This window comes from Budorcas taxicolor, chromosome X (assembly GCF_023091745.1).
Source record: "Budorcas taxicolor isolate Tak-1 chromosome X, Takin1.1, whole genome shotgun sequence".
Taxonomy (NCBI): Eukaryota; Metazoa; Chordata; class Mammalia; order Artiodactyla; family Bovidae; genus Budorcas; species Budorcas taxicolor.
In genome coordinates this window covers 131194477-131218675 of record NC_068935.1, presented here as the reverse complement: position 1 = coordinate 131218675, position 24199 = coordinate 131194477, and the positions used below count along the sequence as shown (strand labels likewise).

Genomic DNA, 24199 nt, shown 5'->3' with positions numbered 1-24199 from the left:
TCTTGAATATGCTCTGTAAAATGTGAACATCTAATGATTAAAGCATATTTTCAATGACTAAAGAAGCTGCTTTCCAATGGGAACCATCATCGAATTTTGGTAAAGAAGCCATTGTCACTATTACTCCTCCTATGAGTGCATGGCTGTAGAGCATTTAATCCATTCTGGGCTGGAGTTAAGCCCTACACGTGGGTGTTTATTTATTATGTATGGATTATTTCATGTAATAGCCAAAACAGTATTAAGGGTCAGACACTATTATGGGCTTCCCAGGAGACATAAGAGACACAGGTTCAATCCCTGGGCTGGGAAGATACCCTGGAGAAGAGCATGACAACCCGCTCCAGTTGCCTGGAGAATCCCATGGACAGAAGAGCCTGGCAGGCTATAGTCCATAGTGTCGCAAAGAGTCGGATATGACCGAAGCAACTTAGCATGCATGCATGCACTATTTTGAAGAGAGAAACTGAGATCCTAAAAGGTTAGTTTGCTCTCAGAGCAGAGGCAGTAGGCTAGGGAGCCAGGAATCAAGCCAAGGTAATTTGACTCTTGGTAACTAAATGACACAGTGTCCTTTCTTAAATTGACTGTTACTAACAAAGTTGGGTAGTACTAGAGTTTTGATTTCCTTAGAATGATGTATAGCTGCTGTCAAACTAAGACCAAATTATCTAATGGTGCCTTATGACTACCCACATATTCCCTGGTGGCTCAGATGGTAAAGAATCTGCCTGCAGTGCAGGAGACCCGGGTTTGATCCCTGGGTTGGGAAGATCCCCTAGAGAAGAGAATGGCTACTCACTCCAGTATTCTTGTCTGGAGAATTCCATGGACAGAGGAGCCTGGTGGGCTACAGTCTATGGGGTTGCCAAGAGCCAGATATGACTGAGAGACTAACACATACACACACGTATAAGAACAGTAAAAAAATACACACATCCACATTCAGGTCGCACTGTCCTTTGGATACAGATGGTGCATAAGGATAATTGACTAACTCCTCTTCTGTACTGCCATCTAGGGTCTGGACTTTTTCAAAAGCAATACACTCATAATAAAAGCTGCTTTCTTATTATATACAAGCAGTTCACACAGATACAAATGTATTTTACAACACAGCATTTTATAATGCTGAACACTAATTAGATGTGATTCTCTCATTTTTCTATGACTTTTCTTTGCATGTAAGGGTGGATTTCAGCCATCCTTTAAGCAGTGTGTGTTAAGACGTTAAGATCAATTCTCAAAAAAGACATGGCTGTTTATTTTACAGAGCATCAATCAAAGCAGAATGGAAAAGGACTGGGCAAATAACATATTGAGTGGTCTGAAGATAGTTTTCTCTTATAAATAAACATTTTGGCAAAAGACTAGAGAAATGATTCTGGCGCAGAATGGATAGTAACAAAATGAATGATTTTTCAGATATCAAACAGAATATTGTGATAAGTTTGAGGTTTTCAAGAATCAAGAAAAATCTGTTTTAAACTGCTCCCCTAAATAAGCTTAGAGTTGGATGACCAAAGGGAAAAAAAAGTTTTCTTCACATAAGAAATGTTTAGGTTGACCAAAATAATAAACAGCTCCTGCAACTCTATGTCAGAAAAACAAGCCAATCAGGAAAATGGACATTTCTTCAAAGAAGACATACAGATGGCCAAAAACCACATGGGAAGATGCTCAACATCACTAATTATCAGAGAAATGTAATCAAAACTACAACGAGGTATCAGCTCACACCAGCCAGAATGGCCATCATCAAAAAGTCCACAAACAGTAAGTGCTGGAGAGGGTGTAGAGGGAAGGGAAGCCTCCTATTCTGTTGGTGGGAATGTCAATTGATACAGCCACTGTGGAGAACAGTATGGAGAGCACTTTAAGAACTACAAACAGAACTACCATATGATCCAGCAATCCCACTCCTGGGCATATATCCAGAGAAACTGTCATTTAAAAATATACATGCACTGCTAAGCTCCTAGCACTATTTACAACAGCCAAGATATGAAAACAGGCTGAATGCCCATCAACAGAGGGGTGCGTAAAGAAGAGGTGGTACATATATACAATGGAAAACTACTCAGCCACAAAAAAGACACAACAAGGCCATTTGCAGCAACATGGATGGACCAAGAGATGATCATACGAAGTGAGGTCAGTCAGGTAGGGGAAGACAATTTCATATGATAGTACTTATACTTGGAATCTAATTTTAAAAAGTGATACAAATGACCTTATTTACAAAACAGAAACAAACTCTCATATTTCAAAAACGAATCTATGGTTATCAAAGGGGAAAGGTGGAGGGGTGGATAAATTAGGAGGCTGGGGTTAACATATACTCACTACTATACATATATATATACACACACACACATATATATCAGAGTCACTTTGCTGTACACTTGCAACTAACAACATTGTACACAAACTATACTTCAATAACCTCACTGGAGTCAGGGATCTCCGAGGGATGGTGGCCTGGCCCCTTCTGAGCACTCGCTAAAGGGCCACCACGGGGCCCATTTCAGATAGAAACACTGAGTTTAGAGAGGTGAAGCACCTGGCGAAAGACCACAGGAAGTATGGGGTACAGCTAGGATTCAAATTTAGGCCTTCCTAGCCCTAAGCTGGGCTGTCAACCAGACGACCTGAGACCGGCGAGGCCAGAATTGACATGGGCAAAGTTGGTGGCGTGAAGGAGCCCTTGACCACTGATCCTGTGTGGAAGGTTTACTGATTCCGTCCCTTCTCTGCAGGTCTTTCAAAATTATGGCATCTTTCCCGCCATCCCACCTACCCATGTACATCCCTGCACAGGAAGCCAGTCTCTCAGCCTTTCTTTGCATACAGTTTCAGAAGGACAACATGGGCACGTCTACACAGAGGGACGGAAACCACAGCAGCAAGCTGCTGGACACTGAGGGGTCGCTGAATCCCATCTCCAACCCAAGGAGGTCCCTCCTGGAGGCCATGGTCCCCACTCCACAGATTCTCTTCACTCTGAGATCGCTGATGGGGAAATTTGTCAGAGAGAATGCAGTTCCCCCCATGGCCTACTTCGGCTATGGGAAAGCACTTTTACTTTTGTTGCTGTTCAGTCGCTCAGTCATGGCCGACTCTTTGTGACCCAATGGACTGCAGCACACCAGGCCTCGCTGTCCACCACCAACTCCTGGAGTTTGCTCAAACTCGTGTCCATTGAGCCGGGGATGCCGTCTCTCCACCTCGTTCTCTGTCGTCCCCTTCTCTTCCTGCCTTTAATCTTTCCCAGCATCAGGGTCTTTTCCAGTGACTTGGCTTTTTCTCTTTACGTTCCTCAAAATATTGACAGGCACTATGCCTGCTTCTCCGCACCTTTTTTTTCCTTTTTTTCCAGGTTAAACGCCGCCCAGTTCTTTTGGAAGTTTTTCGCAGAATGTGAATTCCAGACTCATCTCCTTTGCTTATACTCCTGTGTACATCATCTCATCCAGTGCCGCTGGGGTATGATGAATCTTTTATGAGTGTGGTGCTCAGAGTCCATCATGGTGTGTGGACTGTTCATTTTTGCCATCACTGAGTTCGGCTCTGTTGTCATCAGGAGTATCAGCCAGGTGGGGGTACAGGATGGGTTATGGTCAAGGGACGACTTACAGCCATATGTATTGGAATATGTGGCTATGCTCCTAAGGCATCTATGAGAGAGTAGAGTCAGGGTGGCCGACAAGTCTTGGCACACAATGAGCCAGTGCTCAAAGGGACATGATCAAAGGATAAGCCAGGTGACTAAACAGAGTGGAACACGGTTGGCCAGGCACGTGACCGACCTGTAATCTTTGCTGGCTGGTCTTGGAAGATATTCCGGGTGCTCACCGTGATTCCTAGTTTTCTTCTCTTTCAGGATGCATGACAGGATTAGATATATTTTCTCCCCTGCTTCCAAGCTTAATCATGATTGTCCACACTTCTTTAACTGCTGTGATGAACCCTCAGCCTCGGATTGACACCATGGTACCATAAGACAGTGGGACCTCTGCCAGCCTAAGTGACAGTGTGGACAAGAAACGCCCTGACGACTCTCTCTGGGTGTAGCACAAGTGGCAAAAGAAACTGTGATTATTGTTGCAGCTTTTGACAGCAGTGATGTTTTCTTGTTGTACATTGAGTGTATCAGAGTTTACCAGCTGAGCATTAAAGAATTCATCAGCAGAAACCATGGGACTTGACTCTACATCAAAAGGAAAAGTGAACAGAGGCTTGAGGAGGATGACAAAGGGAGGTTCGCTTCACTGTACTTTTTTTTCAGTTATACGTTCTGAAAAAAGTCCTGACTCACATGGTTAAAAACCTTCTCCGGTTCTAAGCCACTGACTCTTCAGGACTGTTTGGTATCGCCCCATACCGAGCCTCTCCTGACTGATACATTTGCTCAGTGTCATCGTCCTCAAATTTTATTTTCAGTATTTGAAAACATGTCGTGAGCAGAAGACCCTTCAGAATCCCTGCGGTGCTCTAAGTGCAGTGCCTACAACCTCTGTGACAACTGGAGGTGTGGTCTGATTAGCTGAGAAGGCCAGTCGGAGGCGGAGTTAAGTTTCCAAACACCATATGCAGGCTTCCTGCTCCCCTTCAGCTCCCAACACACCAGAGGGGAAGGAGCAGGGAGAAGGAAGGGAGGGAGGAGACAAGGAGCAAATGCTTTATGGGGAAGAGCGAAGATGCGGAGACCGCGTGTACTCACGGGCGCACTGCAGTCCGCTGCCTTTATACCCCTGCTTGCACTTGCACTTGAAGGATCCTTGGGTATTGAGGCAATTGGCATGGAGGCTGCACGTGTGGGTAGTCGCAGCACATTCATTTATATCTGAAAATGTGAACAGTCGCCATGAATCATCTTGTGGTAACAGCACTTGCTGAAAGGCTATCCCCTGAACCTGAGCAACTCCAGGGCCAACCACTCCACCCAGCCAGCCAACCCTGTGTGGCCGGGGAACTGAGAAGCACTGAGCATGCCTGGCGCCTTGGCCCAAAGCCCTGGCTTTGCTTGCTGCCCGGTATGGAGGGAGGGTGTCTGCAGCTCACCACCCCCACAGCAACCTCCTCTCCTGCTTATCAACGCTCCTGACATCTCTAAGTTGTTTGGGCTTGATTGCTTAACATTGTCATCGGCCAAACTTACCACTAAATAACAATATCAGAAAGTAAATTCTATACATGGAAGGGCTTGGGACTCTAGCCCTCAAAGAACAAGACGGGCTAGGAAGCACTGACATCATCTGAAAAATGTGAACCTTTTGTTCACAGGCTGCCAGGAGCAGGGGTTAGGCCAGTCTGAGCTCATCTGTTGGGTTTAGACTCAGAAAGTTTACTGAATTCCACCCATGTGACAGCTTCCTTGGTCTTCTGTTCCCTCCCGCTTTTTTTCTATACTCCTCGAGGGCTTCCCATGGGCGCTTGTGGTAAAGAACCCACCTGCCAACGCAGGAGACATGGGTTGGATTCTTGGGTCGGGAAGATCCCTGGAGAAGGAAATGGCAAGCCACTCCAGTATTCTTGCCTGGAGAATATGCACGCAAAACAGGCTATTGTTTGTCTGCTTAATTAATTAATTTCTCTATGGCCGTGCCACATGGCATGTGGGATCCTAGCTACCTGATCCCTGATCAGGGATCGGATCTGTGCCACCCTGCAGGTGAAGTGCAGAGTCTTAACCACCGGACCATCAGGGAGGTCCCCTAGGCTATTGTTTTTAACTCAGCCACAACGGGGCTCAGGTGCTGATCTAAAGGGAAGTGAACTGAAGTGAAGTCGATCAGTTGTGTTTGACTCTTTGCGACCCCGTGGACTGTAGCCTGCCAAGCTCCTCTGTTCATAGGATTCTCAAGGCAAGAATACTGGAGTGGGTTACCATTTTCTTCTCCAGGGAGATCTTCCCGACCCAGGGATCGAACCCAGGTCTCCCGCATTGGAGGCAGACGCTTTAACCTCTGAGCCACCAGGGAAGCCCAAACACTTCTTAAATCACAAAGATTTGCTTCCTTTGACAGCTCCGTGTGTGGACTCCCACCCTGTCCTGTGGCATCTCCCTCTACGTCTCAGGAAACAGGCTCCAACTCTGTGACACAGCCTGGAGATGGACCCCAGAGATGGTGGGTTCTGGAGCATCTTGGAGGATCCCAGCTCACAAGAAGTGGAGATGTTACAAGCCGGGTTAGGATGGCCTTTAGGCTTGAGGGAAGAGCTATGGAGGCTTCATATGATGTGTTCAAAACCCAGGAATGGATATTGCCCCAACACGATTACACAGGACACGTCCTGGTCAGCTCTGAGCTTAGGGTGGAAAGAAACCCTACTTTCCCTGCTGCTGTCAGCTTTCCGTGTTACGCACACATGTGTGTCATGTGCACGTTATGTAAACAGGAATCTCCTGGGGGCCGAGATGCCTGCAGGGCCAGCCCCATCCATGCTCTATCGAGGGCAATGGGAAGCAGTACAAGGGCTCCCCAAATACCCCACTTCACTTGCTCATTGAGACTTGGAATTCCTTCCCTAGGGGACAGGATTTCTGATTTCACCCGTATCGGGCCGAGAGCTGAGTGATACCCCAGTCTTATCATAGAGTGACCTTGAGGACCCCAGAAAGCGAACATTTTAGGGGACGCAGAGCTGGAACCATGGAAGGGTTGAAGGAGGAGCGAGGAAAGAGAACACTGCACCTCCTTCATTCATTTTCAAAAGCCACTCCTGAGGGAGACTTAGGCAAGGGCCACTGAGGCCAAGATTAAGCAGGACTTGTTATTCCTCCTTTTATCAAATGTAAATATGCTTCACTGTCCTCATTTTTAGGGCTTCCCAGGTGGTGCTAGTGGTAAAGAAGCCACCTGCCAATGCAGGAGACGTAAGAGATGAGGGTTCGATCCCTGGGTTGGGAAGAACTTCTGGAGGGGGAAATGGCAACCCACGCCAGTATTTTTGCCTGGAGAATCCCGTGGACAGAGGAGCCTGGAGGCCTACGGTCCACAGGGTCACAAAGAGTCTGACACAACTGAAGTAACAGCACTTTTAGCTATACCTGGAGATAGAACCAAAAATATAAACAGAACGAAACCGATCAATTTTTTTCAAAAAACCCACAAAAATCATCTCAAGCTATTTATCTCCATAATAGAGCTACAGAGACTGTGATTCTTTACTTTAAACTTTGATGAACCTGGCTTCATGTAATTCATGTCATCAGAGTTCCAAATGACAAAAATTTAAAAAATATAACTTTCTCTGTGTTGTTAAGATGGTCAGTACAGTAGATGGCTCAACTAATAGACTGAACGGATGTAGAAATATCTGTAAGAAAGCCTCTAGGTTTCTTACCTACACAATCGTACTGGCCACTGATATATTTCAGTTCGAAACCAACATGACATTTGCAATAGTAGCTTCCAAATGTGTTCACACATCTTCGATTGTAGGGACAGAAGGCTTTATCAGAGACACATTCATCGATGTCTAGGATGGAGAACCAGGACACGTCAGACACACCAAGAAAGCACCCTCCCTCCAACACACTCTCGTGCCCGCACCCAGAGCACACAGCATGCACACACACACGTGGTTTCTTCACTGGAAAACTCTGATTATTCTGCTACCAACTTCCTATCCTCCGGGAAGAGTTCTGGATCCCCGAGGCACTTTCACTGGATTTCTATCCCTTTGTACAGCTTATTTTAGAGGTATTATCTTGCTGTAATGGCATTACTTCTAGTCACATTTTCTCTCTCATTAGGCCCTGCCTTTTCTGGGGCAGGGAACATATGGCTGGCACTTGGTACACAGACACTCCGTTTTGCTGAAGGAATTAATATTCTTCCAGCTATGGATATTGCATGGCAAACCTAATACACAAAAATTCAAAGCTTGTATTTTTCAAAAGAATTATTTCATTAGCAACTGCCTCCAAATCCTGTCATATTGCTCCAAAGCCTAGAAACACGGTTTTTAAAGAATGTAGTGATACATAAATGGTGGGTCAAGTGGAATGAAGCCATGATGCAACTTAGGAGACAAGAGGCTTCCTTCCTTTGCTACCATGGAAAGTCACATCACAGAGGGGCTGACAGCTATGCTGACCAAACCGTTAAGACTCAGACTTTGCCTTAACTTTCAGATGTCAAATCAAGTAAATTTGGAACCATCGTTTTGGAACAGTGGTTAAACAAGAAATTTGGTGCTGACTTGTTGTTCTTTTTGCATTCTTGATATAATTAACGAGTAAGTGTTGGATTGACCAAAATTATTTTTCAGGGATCACTTTCATATACATCAAGTTGCTCCTCCAATACAAATGGCACTCGACAGATCAAAGAGGTGGGTGAACACTTGGATTTGTTTGGTCAAGAATTAGCCTTGACATAAATCTGATTTTACTGAAGAGCACGAAACCCTATGAATTGAATTAAATATTTGCCTCCTCTCAAAGAGCAGAACCAAAATCTTAATTTATACAGACTTCTTATTAAAGTGGTTAACTGATTTGGGATCTATTTGGGTGAGCTTTCTAAATGTGGTTTATCAAGTTATGTACATTTACGGTAAATAAACACCAACCAGCTCAGCTGAAAAATATTTCTGTTGTAGTCCAGAAGTTAGAATATTAAATCATAGTGCTATTTGCTTGCTTCCATCAAAAAAGATTAAGAACTCTTTCAACATTCTGTTTGGTTTGACATCCCATATTAACGCTATGTGTTAACTTTGCCATAATATTATCTATCTTTGGTACAATATAGTTAAATACACTACGAGTATATACCACTTGGTAGATGAAGTAAAAAGTGCAGGGTAAATATACAAAAATAAAATTACTTATATCTTTTTCTATTATGGCGTCAGGGAACCCAACAAATTATAGAGAAGTGTTTTCTCTAGCACGGCAAAGTGTGTCTGGAACATACGTGCTATAAATGTTGTCATGGAAATGGACATAAATCTGTCATTTCAGGAACTTTCGATGTCCAGTCCACAAGTAGGTTGTGATGGATGAAAAAGGAGGAATGGAGTAAAGGGAGAAGTCAGGGGAGGAGGTAACTCCGGACACTCTACCTAGACAAGCTCTTCCATTGTGGGCCAAGCGGAGGCCCGGAGATGGACACAGACAGCGTGGCCCCTCTTCCGTGTCTTTACAGCCGTACTGGCAGTTGGTCACGGCACACGTCCAAGAGTCTGCAAAAATAGGCACGGGTTAGCCTTTTCCCCAGGAGATGATAAAAAAATGCTCACTAAGGAACGATCCCTGACCCCTGAGACATGAAATGTAACACGTGGAATGGTATCAGAGGATAAGCTTCATCATCTGAGTCCCAGATGGAGATCCAAATGGAACCTGTGCAGGGGTGGTGTCTTGGTGGCCCCATGGTTGATTCTGTTGGCCAGTGAATTGCACCTGACTGTCTTTAGGCAGAGCATGCACCCCTAAGTCACCAAAGACGGCATCTCTCTCTCTTCCTATATAACCTCCTTTACATCACCTGACTGGTCTCTACTATTGGCTGAAATGCAACCTCTGATGGAGATGATTCATTTGAATAAATAGGGTAAAAAAATGCCAACTCTACCCATCTCTCCATTCATATCTAGCCTCCGTGAGAGTCACTCAAGTCACAAAACCTTGTCTTGTAGGTGTGTGTATTAAAACACGCAGCAGATAAGGCTGATCAGCTACCCAAAAGCCATTCCCATTACTGAGGCTGAAAAGACAGTTCCACATCTTTTTCCTAGCTTCTCATGCAGCAACAAGGGAGTCGCCATATGATTCGGTTATAGCCAAAGAGATATTAAGGTAAGTCTGCTGGAGTTTCTGGAAAAGATGGTGCTGTGTGACAAAACGGATGGACATAAAAGAGGTGTTTGTTTCCTGGCATCGTTCCTTTTCCCTTGGTCTTGCCAACCTCTGATGTGTGTGTGATATCTGGAGCTAGGGCAGCCATATTGTGACCACAAGGCCACAAACATGCGGATGAAATCAATACCCTGAAGATGGCAGAGGCTGAGTCCTTGCTGACCTGTTCTGGAGCTGTTTGCCTCCAGCTTTTAAAAGTAAAGATAATTTAGTTCGATTTTTCTGTCACTCATTGCTAAATAGACCTTGTCTCACAAAAACACATATCCCTAGTAGGGTTCCAGTATATATGGATCAAAAGTGCCTTTAACAGGGGAGCACAGTGAATATCCTCTCTTTATACGCCCGCATCTATAACATGCCAGTCAACCTGCTGGACAAAAGAGACTGCAAAGGGCTGGGTAAATAAAATCAGCATCCATGAGAGACATTCAGGGCCACCTGGCCACTATAAGCTATAAACAGGGAGGCAGAGGCAACCCTCACATGTAGAGTAACAGACAAAGCGGGCACCAGGACAGACACACAGGCCACGGTAATGTAGCAAACACTGACCAATGGTTATATTTCTAGTTTATTCCTTTTCTCTTTAGTTGTCTTCTTTCAAAATTAATCTTCAAAATTTGCCTCATTTTATTCTCCCATTTGGAGAAAGATATCATTTTTGGCACTAATTAGGCTTTTGTGGAATGTTTCAGAAACATCCATTAGCATATATCTTTTTTAAAATGTTAAGTGATGACTAGAAAACCGTGGACAGTTGTTCCCAAGCGGCTGGGGGGGTGAAGGGGGTAGTTCTGGCAAAGTTCTATTTGGTAGTGGTTACAAGGATGCTGGCTTTATAAGAATTCACTAAGCTACTTATTTGTTTCCTGGGGGTATCTGTTTAATTTATAATAAATATTTTATTTAATACTCAAAAAAAATTTTTTTAAGACTCTCTGAATGCCTACTTTATCTCTTAAGCATGCTTGCTAATGGAGACCCTAGTGGTGTTGGGGCATTTTGCCAAGTGCGGCGAGCAGCTCAAGGGTGAGGCAGGGGTGGGGGAAGTGAGCTATGCACAAGCCCATATTTTGGATTTTAAAACTGAGGGAGAGCCCAGGATAGGCTGGGGAGTCAGAGGACCCTGCAATCATGGGAAGCTGGCAGAAGGCACAAGCTGTGGGCTTGGTGGGGGCGGCAGGGCAGATGGATTTGCTTTTCAGCTGCAACATAAAACCTGAAAAGACTTCCTTCTCAATAAATGAATGGATATAGACATTTAGGCTCCCACAGGATATGGGTTCTCTTTATCAGAGAAGGGCTTTTCTTTCCAGGAATGTGAACTGGAATGGACTTCCAACAAGAGTCACTAATCTCTGAGCGTGGGGCAAGGGGCATGAGAAAGATAGCTGGTGGGAAGAACTGATGTCCTGAGATGGAACTGAGATTTATCACCTTCCTGAAACAATATGCTTACATTTTCAGTATGCTTATTTTTTTCATGAAGAATTCTAATTCATCCTTGTATATATAGAGAGACTCAATTTATCTTTCTCCTCAGTTAGTCTTTTTATTTAAAAAACAACGAAGCCAGAACAGGCAAATCCAGAGACACAGAATGCAGGGCTGGGGTGGAGGAGAAGAGGAGTGGAGAGTGACTGCTAATGGGGACAGGTTTCCTTTTGGGGTGATGGAGATATTCTGAAGAGTGGTGATGGTTTGCACAACACTGTGAAATTACAAAATGCCTGAAGTACACTTAAAATTGTCAAAATGGTGAATTGCACAATATACGTATTTTAGTACAATTAAAAATAAGTCCTAGAGAGAGGGAACATATATCTATATATATATATATACATATATATATATATATATATATATATACATATATATATATAGCTGATTGGTGTTGATGTTTGGCAGAAATCAATACAATTCTGTAAAGCAATTATCCTTCAATTAAAAAATAAATAAATTGAAAAAAATATGTGCGCAAAGATGTTTTAGTCTAGGGTGATGTGAGAGTTTTTTTTTTGGGGGGGGGGGGTTCCCTCCAATAACTTACTTTAACTTTGCCCCAAGCATTAAATGGCAAAAGTCAAGCCTCTGGATTGACTGAGAGCAGGCCAGCTGCTGAAACTTACTGGAACATGTGGCGTTCGGCAGGAGCATGTGGCTGCTGAGGCAAAAGCACTTGTAGCTACCGTGTGTATTCACGCATCTGTGTTGGCACGGCCGGGGTTTGAATCCACACTCATTCACATCTGCAGGGGGCAGTCAGAAAATGGAGAAAGGTGAACTGAAGGAGGAAACACCCAGATGTGGAACGGGGTTGGCCTCCCTGGACCCCAGCTGTGGAGGTAGGTACCAAGGGTGGTGACTCGCCTCTCCTCCGACCATCATTAAAGCGCTGGTGAGGATGTGGAGCAAACTGAATCATCGTACACTGCTGAAGGGAATGCAAATATAGGCACAACCACTCTGGAAAACTGTGTGGCAGCTAGATACAGACACTCGTGAGCCAGCCATTCCACTCCTGGGCAAATGTCCAACAGAGACATGGGTACATGCCCACCGGACTTCCCCGGGGGCTCAGGCAGTAAAGAATCCGCCTGCAATGCGGGAGACCTGGGTTCGATCCCTGGGTCAGGAAGATCTGGAGAAGGAATGGCAGCCCACTCCAGTATGCTTGCCTGGAGAATCCCATGGACAGAGGAGCCTGGCGGGCTATCACAAAGAGTTGGACACGACTGAGCCACTAAACCACCAAAAAATCACATGCTAAAATGATCACAGTAGCACTATTCTGAATTGCCTCAAACCAGAAAGAATCCAAATCTCTCCTCCCAAAAGGATGGATAAATGACTTGTATACTCATGCAATCGAATACTGTACAGCGGTGAGGCTGAACAAACCACAAGTCCAAACAACTGTGGATGAAACTCACAAACATGATACTGACTGGGAGAAGCTGGACACAAATGTGCACACTGAAAACCAGGCATGAGGGAAAGAAACAAAACAAATCCAGGCACAAGGACTCTGCGGTGTGAGAGACAAGGTACAGTGCCTCGTTGGGGGCTAGAGGCAAGTGATGGAGGGGAGCATGAGGGGTCTTCAGGGAGGCTGAGTTTCCATTTCTTGATCTGAATGCCAGCTACATGGGTGTTCGTGAACATGCATGGAGTTGTACATTGTTGACAGGTGTACAATTTTGTGTTTCCTACTTGAATAAAAAGTTAAAACATAATCTAGATACCACTGCCTTTAATGCTGTTCCAGGTAGTCTGTGACAGGTGCCAACAGCACAGGCTCCTTTCAGTTATTATTTTGAGCAGCCTCATGATGGCCAAATGACCTTGTGTCACACCTTTCCTGAGGGAGTCCTGCTAGGCAGCTATTACCTGTGGTCAGGTCACAGGACAATATTTAATCCCATGTAAAGGTGCTCAGAGGATGCTGTCACACAAGAAGGTTACAAAACTATGTATATAGATATGACATTTTTAAAATAAGCATAGGGAAAATTGCCTAGGGAAATTCCCTGGCATTCCAGTGGTTAAAACTCAGCATTTTCACAGCTGGGGTCCATATTCTATCCCTGGTTGGGCAACTAACATCCTGCAAGAACTGTGGCACAGGCAGGAAAAGAAAAAAACCCTGGGAGACCAGGCTCTACACGTTTATAATGGTTACCTCCTAGGAAGATTGAGAGGGACTTTCTTCTCTGAGCTTTTCAGGGTTTAAAACATGAAACATTAAGAATGAAGTAGCTTTTATTAAAATAAAAAATGATACATAAGGAAAAAAACTTGGAAAGCCATCACGGGTTTTGTCTTTGGGCACGTGTTGATGTGGGTGCCACATGTTGTAACTCTCCCAAGGCAGATATAGAAAGCAGAAATTAACCAAATTCCATGTAAGACCAAAATTCAGCACAGTAACAGGCAAAGGCCATTCTGGAAAATAAGTAAGTGTCTGCTTTCACCTCTGAAAAGAACCTTACAAGGAGATTTTCCAGCACATTATCTGGACACTTGAACCCCCTTCTCCATGCCAGTCCTCTGTACACTACCATCTCCTGTATGGATCCTAACTGCTTCAAATGCATGAATTAAATAATGCTGGTTGGACATAATGGGAAAGCCAGGGATAGTCCATCACTTGGCCCTAAGTCAGAGGCGTCTCTTGGAAGAAGCATTTTGGGGAAAGACATCAGTTGAGTTGAGGCCTGTGGCCATCAGTGGATATACATGGACTTTGATCAGGCGGCCCTGGGGCAGGGAGGCTGTGGGGAAAAGCCAGACAGCCCCACATCTGAGCCAACTGGACACTCCCTCAAAGTGAATATTTTGCCAGGACTTGAAAAGCAGCATGAAAAAACACCTTCTCCATTCCAACTCTCTTGAGAAGGGATCTTGGTACAGAATCCAAGACATATGGAAAAGCAGGTCTCCTGGTGGGAAAAGCTCTGGTAAGGGACATGGTTGAATTATTACTTCTGAGAGCATAGCTCCTGCCGCACTTCCCTCAAGCCTTCTGGACACGGTTCTAAGGAGCCCCTTGGTGGTGCTGGCCCCTGTCCTGGGGTTGGGACAGGAAAGCTAGAGGCTCCCCCCTGAGCCTGCAGGTCTGCCAGCACAGAGAAAGGCTATGTGAGTTCTGGCCTTGGCAGTGAGCCAGGGGCAGGGGGACAGAGTGGGGCAGAGCCCTGGCTTTCTCTGGAATTCCATTCTCCCTTCCAGAACCCTGGCAGGGCTCTTTCCTAAGGGCAGCTGACCTGGATTTGCTGCTCTTTGCCTAACTGTGTTATAGAACTGGGGACCCTTTCTTAATTAGCGCAGGTTTCTTGGCGCCTGGGCTCCTCCACACTGTGGACATCTGGGGCCAGATCACCGTTAGTGGGGGGCTGCCGTGTGCACTATAGATGTTCACCTGGGCTCTACCCACCAGATGCCAGTAGTAACCCCTCCGAAAGTCTCCAGGAACCGCCAGATGACCTCGGGGGTAAGACTTCCAGATTTATCAATTAAAAATACAGGATGCCCGGGTAAATGTGAATTTCGGAAAAATGACTAATATTTGTTCAGTGTACATATGTCCCATACAATATTTGCAACATGCATACACTATAAAATTATTTGTTGTTTATGTGAAATTGCCTTTGACAATAAGATTTAAATCTAACTAGGGATATGTATTGTATCTGGCAAGTCTTCCTAGGGGACAAAACTGGCCACCTTAAGAACCACTGTTCTTAATATTATAACTGCTTTAATGTCTTCAGATAAACAGCCTATGACTAAATTGCCTTTTAAAATATATCCATTACAATAAAAATATGCATGCAATTCAACCCAACAATTCCATTTTAAGATATTTACCCTATAAAAATACTCAAAGGTGCAAGGATATGCATAGGACAATGACTGTTATAGCACTATTCGTAGTGGCGAAACGTTGGGGATAACTTTTATAATAGTGGTTAAAGTATTTTTACGTAAATGACACAAGCATTTGCTCTAGGGACTAGGATACAGCCTTAAAAAGTATGAGACAGCTCTCTATGTGCTGACATGCAAAAATGCCCATGAGAAATATCCATATTTGTAACTATAACAGAAAAGAAACTGCAGAGATGGCGGTCAAACTCTTAGCTACGGGTGGAGGATGGACTGTGGGTGTTCACTCTCACTTTTTAATTTATATCCTTTTGTTTTGTTGGATTTTCTTAAATAAAATATATGCACTGCTTCCTTAGCTTAAAAAAAACAATAAATATTATTTGTTCTGAGGGAAAATAATGTTTTTCATCTGGCATCCTAACAAAAGCATCAGAATGACTGACGTTTTTCTAGAAGAGATTAATGGAAAAATCTCATTGTGAAACCACTGTCGTTTGAAAATCGGAGTTATAAACTACAGAATCCTGACTGCTATACTGTGTCCCAAACACCACTGCGCTGCCTGAGTTGATTCTGAAAGCTCTGGGGTAGGTCTGTATTACCACCGTGGTCTCTAGTACTGACCTTGGCTGCAGGTTTTCCCGGTGTATCCTGGAAAGCATCTACATTTGTTTGGTCCCACACACTCACCGAACTTGCATCCAGGTTCACACAGAGCTGTGGAAGAAAAGGTATTTTGACAATTAAAGAATAGGAGCCAATAGGTATATGAGAACATGTTCAACATGGCTAATTATCAGAGAAAGGCAAATCAAAACTCCAATGAGGTATCATCTCACACCAGGCGGAATGGCCATCATCAAAATGTCTACAAATAATAAATGCTGGAAAGAGTATATAGGAAATGGAACCCTCCTACACTGTGGGTGGGAATGTAAATTGGTGCAGACACTAGAGAGAACAGTATGGAAGTTCCTCAAAAAAGCTAAAATAGAGTTGCAATCCCATTATGGGGCATTTATCTGAACAAAAGTTTAATTTGGAAAGATACATACATGCACTATCAACAATAGCCAAGACATGGAAATAACCAAAATAGCCACTGAAAGGTAAAAGGATGAAAAAGACATGATACATATATACAATGGACTATTACTCTGTCATGAAAAAGAATAAAATAATACCATTTGTAGCCACACGGATGGACCTAGAGAGATTATCATACTAATTAAAGTAAGTCAGGAAGAGAAAGACAAACACCTTATGATACCTCTTACATGTGGAATCTGAAATATGAGACATATAAACTTATCTGCAAAACAGAAAAGGACTCACACACATAGACAACAGACTCGTGGCCGCCGACGGGAAGGGAGGATGAGAGAGGGCAGGGCTGGGAGTTTGGGAGTAGCAGATGCAAGCTAGTACATATAGGATGAGTAAACAACAGGTCCTACTGTAGAGCACAGCGATCTACATTCAGTATCCTCTGATAAACCATAAGAGAACAGAATATGAAAAAGGAATACAAGTATATATGTATAACTGAATCACTTTGTTGTAGAGCACGAATCAACACAACAGTGTAAGTCAACTGTATTTCAGTAAAGAAATTTAAAAAAACAGGGGTAGTCAGCCCAGTGAAATGCACACATGTTAAACTTAGCCGCCTTCTGTGTGGCAGAGAAATCCAAGGTGACATACAATACAGAGGGTGATCTGCTTCCTCTCCAGTTTATTTTCACCTTTAAAATACTGCTTTGCTTTTGAACTACATCCCCGGCCCCCATCTCCTCACCCCCTTTCACTCCACAAGTACAAGTTGACCATAACTTTGCCTAGCACTGCCACACCTCCAGCGGCATTCAAAGGAAACAAAAAGCCTCCCACATTGCAATTAGCCAGTTTTGTATGTAAACACAAAAGATTTAACAAAAGGACTATGATTTGTGAGCTGGGAGAAACTCCATAGTTATACTGGGCCAAGGTCCTTCTCCCCCTTTCTACTGTTTTTTTGTTTTTCTCTTCTGTATTAGTTCCCCCTTTCTCTTTTGTATGATCAAAATTTCAAAATTCTGTGTGTTATCAGACAAAATGAACATAGCACAGGTTGGAGGCAGGGAGACGCTGCCTCCGGTCCCAAGGATGGGAACCACACGCATGATGGTGATGGCGATAGTGGTGGTGATGGAGGCATGCCAAAGGCAGCATTTGGTTTTCTGTTTTATCCACTTCTGTATCCAGACAACTGACACAAACTAGGAACTCAATAAATATTTGTTGGATGGCTGAAGTAGCAGGAGAAACAAAGATAGGATGGGTAACAGATTGGATTGGGGGCAAGAAAGCGTAGTCAAAGATGGCGGAAAGTTTGAGTCTGGCTCATAAGGAGGAGACAGGGAGAAAACGCTGTGGATAGGAAGAGAGGAAAATGCGAGAGCCCAAAGACATGAAGGGGAATGAGAGAAAATCAATGAATGAGAGAGAAACTAGGCCAGTAGGCAATCATGGACTCTCACACTTTCTGGATCTACTAGGCGTTCCAGAAACAGCCAGCATATGAAAGATGACTCAGCAATTGCCAGAAATGCTTGCTTACTTCTCTGCACATTGATTCTCTGGCTCATAGAAGGCCCACCCCTAGGCAAGCCTGTTCCTAAAGACTCCGGCATGTTCCCATTTGACCCAACCTTACCTTTGCTAATGTCACGTTTCATCTCCCAGCTACCTGGACTAAAATCTCAGCTGTCTCTATTCTTGTTCCCTAAACAATCACCCAGAGTATCCTACCCCTCTATCCCTGTTTCTACCACCAAGTTCCTCGACTAAGTATTGGGTTGGCCAAAAAAGTGTATTTTGATTTCTCTACAGTCGCTTACAGAAAAACCCAAATGAACTTTTTGGCCAAGCCAATATTTATCCAGCTGCTGGGAACCACTTTGCCCATAGATGTCTGGGAGATTTGTCGCATGCCTCTCTCTCTTCACTTTCCTCATCTCAGGCTGTGACCAGGACTTGGCTGATGCACGGGTCTAACAGTCTAGCCCCTGGTTTCTGGGCAGGACAAATGCTGCGGTGCAATTAACACTCCAGAGCTCCCTGTGGGATCAGGATGACGCCAAACTTCTCTTGAAGCCACATCTTTGCCTCGCTTCTTTCCCAGCTCCCTCACTCCCTTACAGCTTTCCCCCAAGTGCCTCTCAACGGAATATTTGTGCAAGAATCACCTTCACAGGTACTGCTCCTAGAACATCAAGGTCCGATGAGACATTAAAGGGATATTCCAGAAGTAGAGCTCTGATCATGCCATGCATCGCTGCAGTTCAGTTCAGTTCAGTGGCTCAGTCGTGGCTGACTCTGCGACCCCATGGACTGCAGCACACCAGGCTTCCCTGTCCATCACCAGCTCCCGGAGCTTACTCAAACTCATGTCCATCGAGTCGGTGATGCCATCCAACCATCTCATCCTCTGTCGTCCCCTTCTCCTCCCGCCTTCAATCTTTCCCAGCATCAGGGTCTTTTCCAACGAGTCAGTTCTTTGCATCAGGTGGCCAAAGTATTGGAGTTTCAGCTTCAGCGTCAGTCCTTCCAACGAATATTCAGGACCGATTTCATTGCCTAGAAGTCATCAAATTATCTCTGTTGGCTCCTGAATCCAGGACAGGGGTCATAACCATGATCTGGCCTCGGCCTTGTTTTAGTCTTACTCCGTTCCCTGAACCCAGGCAACGATGAGGTCAAACCAGACTGCCTGCTCTTCTCTGACCTACTCTGCACTTTTCACCCCTCCTCTATTGTTACCCCACCCTGCGGCACCCCTCCCCGCCACTCCAATGCTTAATATCCTAACAATCCTTCAAGGACTATCTTGTAGGGCCCCTCCTTCCAGAAGCTTGTACAGATTTCTCCAGCCAGACGTGAACTTCTGCTCATCTCTGAGAACTCCGCAGAACTCTGGCAGGCTTCTCCCACGAAACTGATATCTTCACCATATTCAATAACTAGCCAGATATTTCGCTTCTATGTTTCACTTCTATCTACTATCTGAGGCTCAGTGCTTTCAGAACAGGGATATAAACACTCACCTTTGTTTCTCCTTCTGCATGTAATAGTGTGAACATGTTAGACAATGAAATAGTTTTGAATGACCAAGCAGTCAGTGTAGAACTTTGAACAGGGAAACATTTCAAGGCTTGAAGTAGATCGTAAGTGAAAGAAGGTAGGGGGAAACACGCTTCCCACCAAAGTTCTACTCTTGGAGGCAAACGAGATAGAATTGGATTTCCAGGGATATTTTGTTATGGTTATGTTCTTGGAGATGCAGCTTTAACTCTAAATGTTAGAAAAATAAACCTTTTTTTTTAAGCCCCCAAGACCTCTGATTGCTCCCTGGAAAGTTATTTTCAATGTAGTCCAGACAGGAAAGCCCAGGATAAATGCCAAAGAGAAGAGAGGAGACATGGTGAATATTAATACCCTTGCTGTTTGGAGGTCAGCACTCCAGAAAGACGTTTTTGATTTACGGTAACTTTGGATCTGTGATGGGAACAGCCAATCTATGGCATGGGGAAATTCCGTTTATGTCTAAAATGGTCTGAGATTTAAGTGTGGTTTAGATAAAGGAAGCTCTCTTGTCTAATTTCCCTGCAAACTCCTCCATCTTTCTGGAGTGTTTATCCACTCTTTACCCACTCTTTCTGGCTCGTTATCCCATATCTCACTAAGTGACCCATACCTGCAGGCTAACGATATTGAGTGAAGCAGACCCTGCCCTGGGAACAGATTTAAGCAGGGCAGAGGCTGAGATCTAGAAAGCTCTGGCATAGAGGCAGGGCCTCTGAAGGACTGAGGGCTGATCAGTCAGTGGAGGTGAAGGCTGGGGCAGACTGCACCCTCACAGGCTGGAGCCTGGTTCTGCCTGTTCAGGCAAGTTGGCATGCATTCCTGTCGCATCACCATGCACCCCACGGCTTAGAAATCAGAGGCCTGGTGATCAGGGACTAACCAGCCTGTTACCTGGTGCTTCGAGGAGCATATGACTTTACCATCAAGAAGGACCATGCCGATTGGATGTAATATGATACAGATTATAGATAGAAAAATCATTGCCATTTACTGTGTCAACATTTGACGGGGGCAGAGGGTGGGCGGACCGTCTCTTCATCTTGCCAAACATGCAGTGGGAGCGTGTGTTGGAAATGCCCTTTAGCATCTGGCTTTCAATTCTTTTCAGGCCTCTGGTATGAATACTGGCCACAAAAGTGGTGAGAATGTGATTGGCTGTGTGCACCATGGTCTGACTGCTCCGATCTACTTATAGAATAGCCCTTCTGGAAAAGCAAAGCTCACCCTCGTTTATTCACCAGAGACATGCACGTTTTATGGCCGGAGGTCCTGAGGTTCCTGTGGCTGTAAGAAAGATTCCAAAGCAGGTATCCCGTGTGGTTTTTGACCCTTTCCACCTGACTGACTTCAAAGACAATTGTATCATGGTTGTGTTTAGAAGGAGAAAAAAGCAACATTGAACCCCCTCATCACCTGCTGCTTTGACGGACAGAAGTCTGCAAGGAAGGAAATGGAGCCTGAGCAAGCTTATCTACCTTGCCCAAGGTCACCCATGTCAGTCTGGTTCTCAAGACAATGCCCTTGATCGTGGCCCACCCAACCAGTGTGAGCACCACCCTTTTCAACCGACAAAGTCCCAGGGGAATGTTCTAACTTTCTTTTGCTAGGCAGGCAGTGATGACCTTCAAACACTTCTGCTATCTTCACACTCTTGTCATCTCCTCATAAGGAAACCACGGCAGTGCAGGGTTTTACATAATATCAAACACGTGGGGGGATTCCCTAGTGGCTCAGACGGTAAAGCGTCTGCCCGCAACGTGGGAGACCCGGGTTCGATCCCTGTGTCGGGAAGATCCCCTGGAGAAGGAAATGGCAACCCACTCCAATACGCTTGCCTAGAAAATTCCATGGATGGAGGAGCCTGGTGGGCTACAGTCCATGGGGTCGCAAAGAGTCGGACACAACCAAGTGACTTGAATAAACATGTGGGAGCGAGATCAACGTCCTCCAATGTTTCATGGATTTCGGACATGGTCAAGTTCTGCCCACAGCTACAGTCTGCCCAGATTATTTTTGAACCAGCTAAATCAAAGAGGAGGAGGTTGGGGCAGGGAAAGAGCAGAAAAAGAGTGTAGAATTATTATTCTTAAAAATCGCTAACACTCTTGGGCTTTATAGTTTATAATCCAATATGATCCACACCAGTGCCTAAAGTATATGGGACGTGCAAATGTCTGTTCATCCCACTTAACAGATTAAGGATTCAGGTTCTATGCCACCTTCTAGATACACGGGGCCCTGTGACCAGATTCCTGCCCTGAAAGAATGTACCCCTGGTTAGTCAGCTTCGAAGAATACAGGTTTGATTCTTTCACACTGAGAGTGTCGGTTATTATAGAAATTTACGTGAAAAACAATGCCACACAGAACTCTGTGCTCATCCCTAGCCTCCCCAACTTTTTTGAAATTGTCGGAGGCCTCTCTCGGAGTTCAGAACACTGGTCTGAGAAATGATGTCAAAAGCAAATTATGGAAACTTACTTTGAAATGTACACAACTGAACCATGCATATCTTGCATATATATGCACGAATCCCTTGAAACCATCTAGAAATAGGCACGATGGACTTGAAAAATGTGAGTAACCAAACTAGAAAGTAAATGGCTAACCTTCTTGCTTGTGACCAAAGCCCACTGATTGGGTGATTCATAATTAAAAAGTGGAATTCATTAGAAGTCGGTTGAAAAAATTATAATTAGAATGAGGTATTTCTTGACCTGTTTTTGCCTAACTCAGTTTCTCTAGATTAAAACAAAAACAGCCATACTGACTAAGAGAACAGCAGAAAGAATTGATGAAACAGGGCTCCTAAAACAAACACATCACATCAAGGGTGATGGGTCAGCCACATTTTGAATGGGAAGAGATCTCACAAGAACTTAGACCTTGGCTGTCAGTTAGGACTGTGTCCCTGCTCTGGGAAAGCCACTGGCAACCTGGTGACAGCTCATGGTGTCACAGAGAAAAACTGCAGGACCCAGGCCAACCACCTGAGCACCGGGTGGTCTGAGTTTTTACAAAAGTACCTTCACAGACTCCCTTGCTGCTCCTTCTCCAGCCATAGCAGCAGGCCAGTATGGTTCCATAGCGACAGACACCAGGCTGGAGCGACAATGCCAACAACGCGTGATCCCTTGGACTGTGGATAAAGAGCCACATGTTAGAACTGAGAAAACGGGAAGCACCAGAGACTCTGCCCTGCTACTCTATGGACAGGAGACGTGACAGTTACCTGGTCAATTGCCACAAACCTGCTGGAAGTGCTAGATCGGATTTTGAAAACCTAAATTTCAGATTGCCAACCTCTGCTATCATCCCTTGCCAGCCTTCACCAATAATTGTGCTAAGTCACTTCAGGCATGTCCCACTCTTCGCGACCCCATGGACTGCAGCCCACCAGGCTCCTCTGTCCAGGGGGATTCTCCAGGGAAGAATACTGGAGTGGGTTGCCATGCCCTTCTCCAGGTCCCCAATGTTTAGCATCAGCCATTTCCTTCTTCCCCAGGGTTAAGAGAATTGGATTACATGGGACTTCCCTGGGGGTTCAGTGGCTAAGAGTCCACCTGCCAGTGCAGGTGACACGGGTGCAATCCCTGGTCTGAGAGGGTTCTGCCTCCCGCGGGGCCATTAAGCCCATGCGCCACCACTAGAGAGCCCCTGCTCTGCAACAAGAGAAGCCAGCGCAGTGAGAAGCCCGCCACTGGAGAGCAGCCCCCACTCCCTGCAGCTAGGGAAACGCCCGCACAGCAAGGAAGACCCAGCGCAGCCATTAAATACGGTAATCAACAGAACTGGGCTCCATATAATCTATGCAACTAGGACATGTGAGAGTGGCCCAAATCGTCTGCTTCTGAACCCTGGAGAGGGCCAGTTTTAAGATCTGTCTGTCCAGACACACTGGCTCCCCAGGTCTGGGTCCAGGTCCGTGCCCCTGTGTGCTCACATGACTCCCTGGGGCCCCTGGCTTCGTCACAGACAAGAGCGCTGCCCCTCTGCCCCACTGGCCACCTGGCGGCCACCAAACACACTGGAATCTTGATACACTAGAGATGGTCAAAGCTGGAAAGACGCTATAGAGAGCCTTCATGCAAGCCATCTCCTGTCACAGATGAGGCAACTCCAGCCCGAAGGAGCAGTCACAAACCCAGCAGGGCCCTGTCAGCGGTTCCAGCCCAGGGCGCCCTCCTCACTCCTGGAAACACAGTTCACTCAACTCTTCATCTGTAGAGCAGAGGTTGGCAGATGTTTTCCATAAAGGGGCAGATGGTGAATAGTTTAGGCTCTGTGGGCCACGGGGTCTTTGTCCAAGTGCAAAAGCAGCTGCAAGCAACAGTAGATAGATGGGCATGGCCGTATTCAGTAAATATTTATGGACACTGAAACATTTGAATTTCATAAGCTTTCCACATGTCATGCAATAATATGCTTTTTTTGGTTTAGTTTTAACCGTTTTTAAAGTAAAAGCCATTCTTAGCTCAAGAGCCACATAGAAACAGAGGGCCACCTAGCCTTGGCCTGAGGGCTGCAGTTTGCTGACCTTGACCTAGAGGCCGGAAAGAGTGGGCCCCGACCCCAAGTGCCAAGGTGGTAGCTTGCCACGCATTCCACGATTGGACAGGGTTACCACCAGATTCTGGAAGAAAAGGCTTCGGCTGTATATTTGGTGGATGGCTGGGGTGGTTTCCTCTTGCATAGGAAATACATGATAAGATGCATGCATATTAAACACCTGGGCACTTTAACAGACAAGGAATGTACATTTGACCATGCGCTTGCTGCAACTGTCACCACCGATTCCAGGACACA

The 24199-nt window shown here is 45.1% G+C and overlaps 2 protein-coding genes across 2 annotated transcripts in view; one reads left to right on the top strand and one right to left on the bottom strand.

Annotated features, from left to right (window-relative positions):
* Positions 1–24199, top strand: part of LOC128069669 (epidermal growth factor-like protein 6) — a 220378-nt gene that overhangs the window by 47419 nt on the left and 148760 nt on the right. The window lies entirely within an intron of this gene.
* Positions 1–24199, bottom strand: part of EGFL6 (EGF like domain multiple 6) — a 53773-nt gene that overhangs the window by 11752 nt on the left and 17822 nt on the right. Inside the window, exons 2-7 of the mRNA XM_052663247.1 lie at positions 22420–22532; positions 15893–15985; positions 12007–12126; positions 9079–9198; positions 7351–7485; positions 4724–4846 (exon numbers count right to left, since the gene is read on the bottom strand). Coding sequence (XP_052519207.1) covers positions 4724–4846; positions 7351–7485; positions 9079–9198; positions 12007–12126; positions 15893–15985; positions 22420–22532 — 704 coding nt within the window. The remainder of the gene's footprint in view (positions 1–4723; positions 4847–7350; positions 7486–9078; positions 9199–12006; positions 12127–15892; positions 15986–22419; positions 22533–24199) is intronic.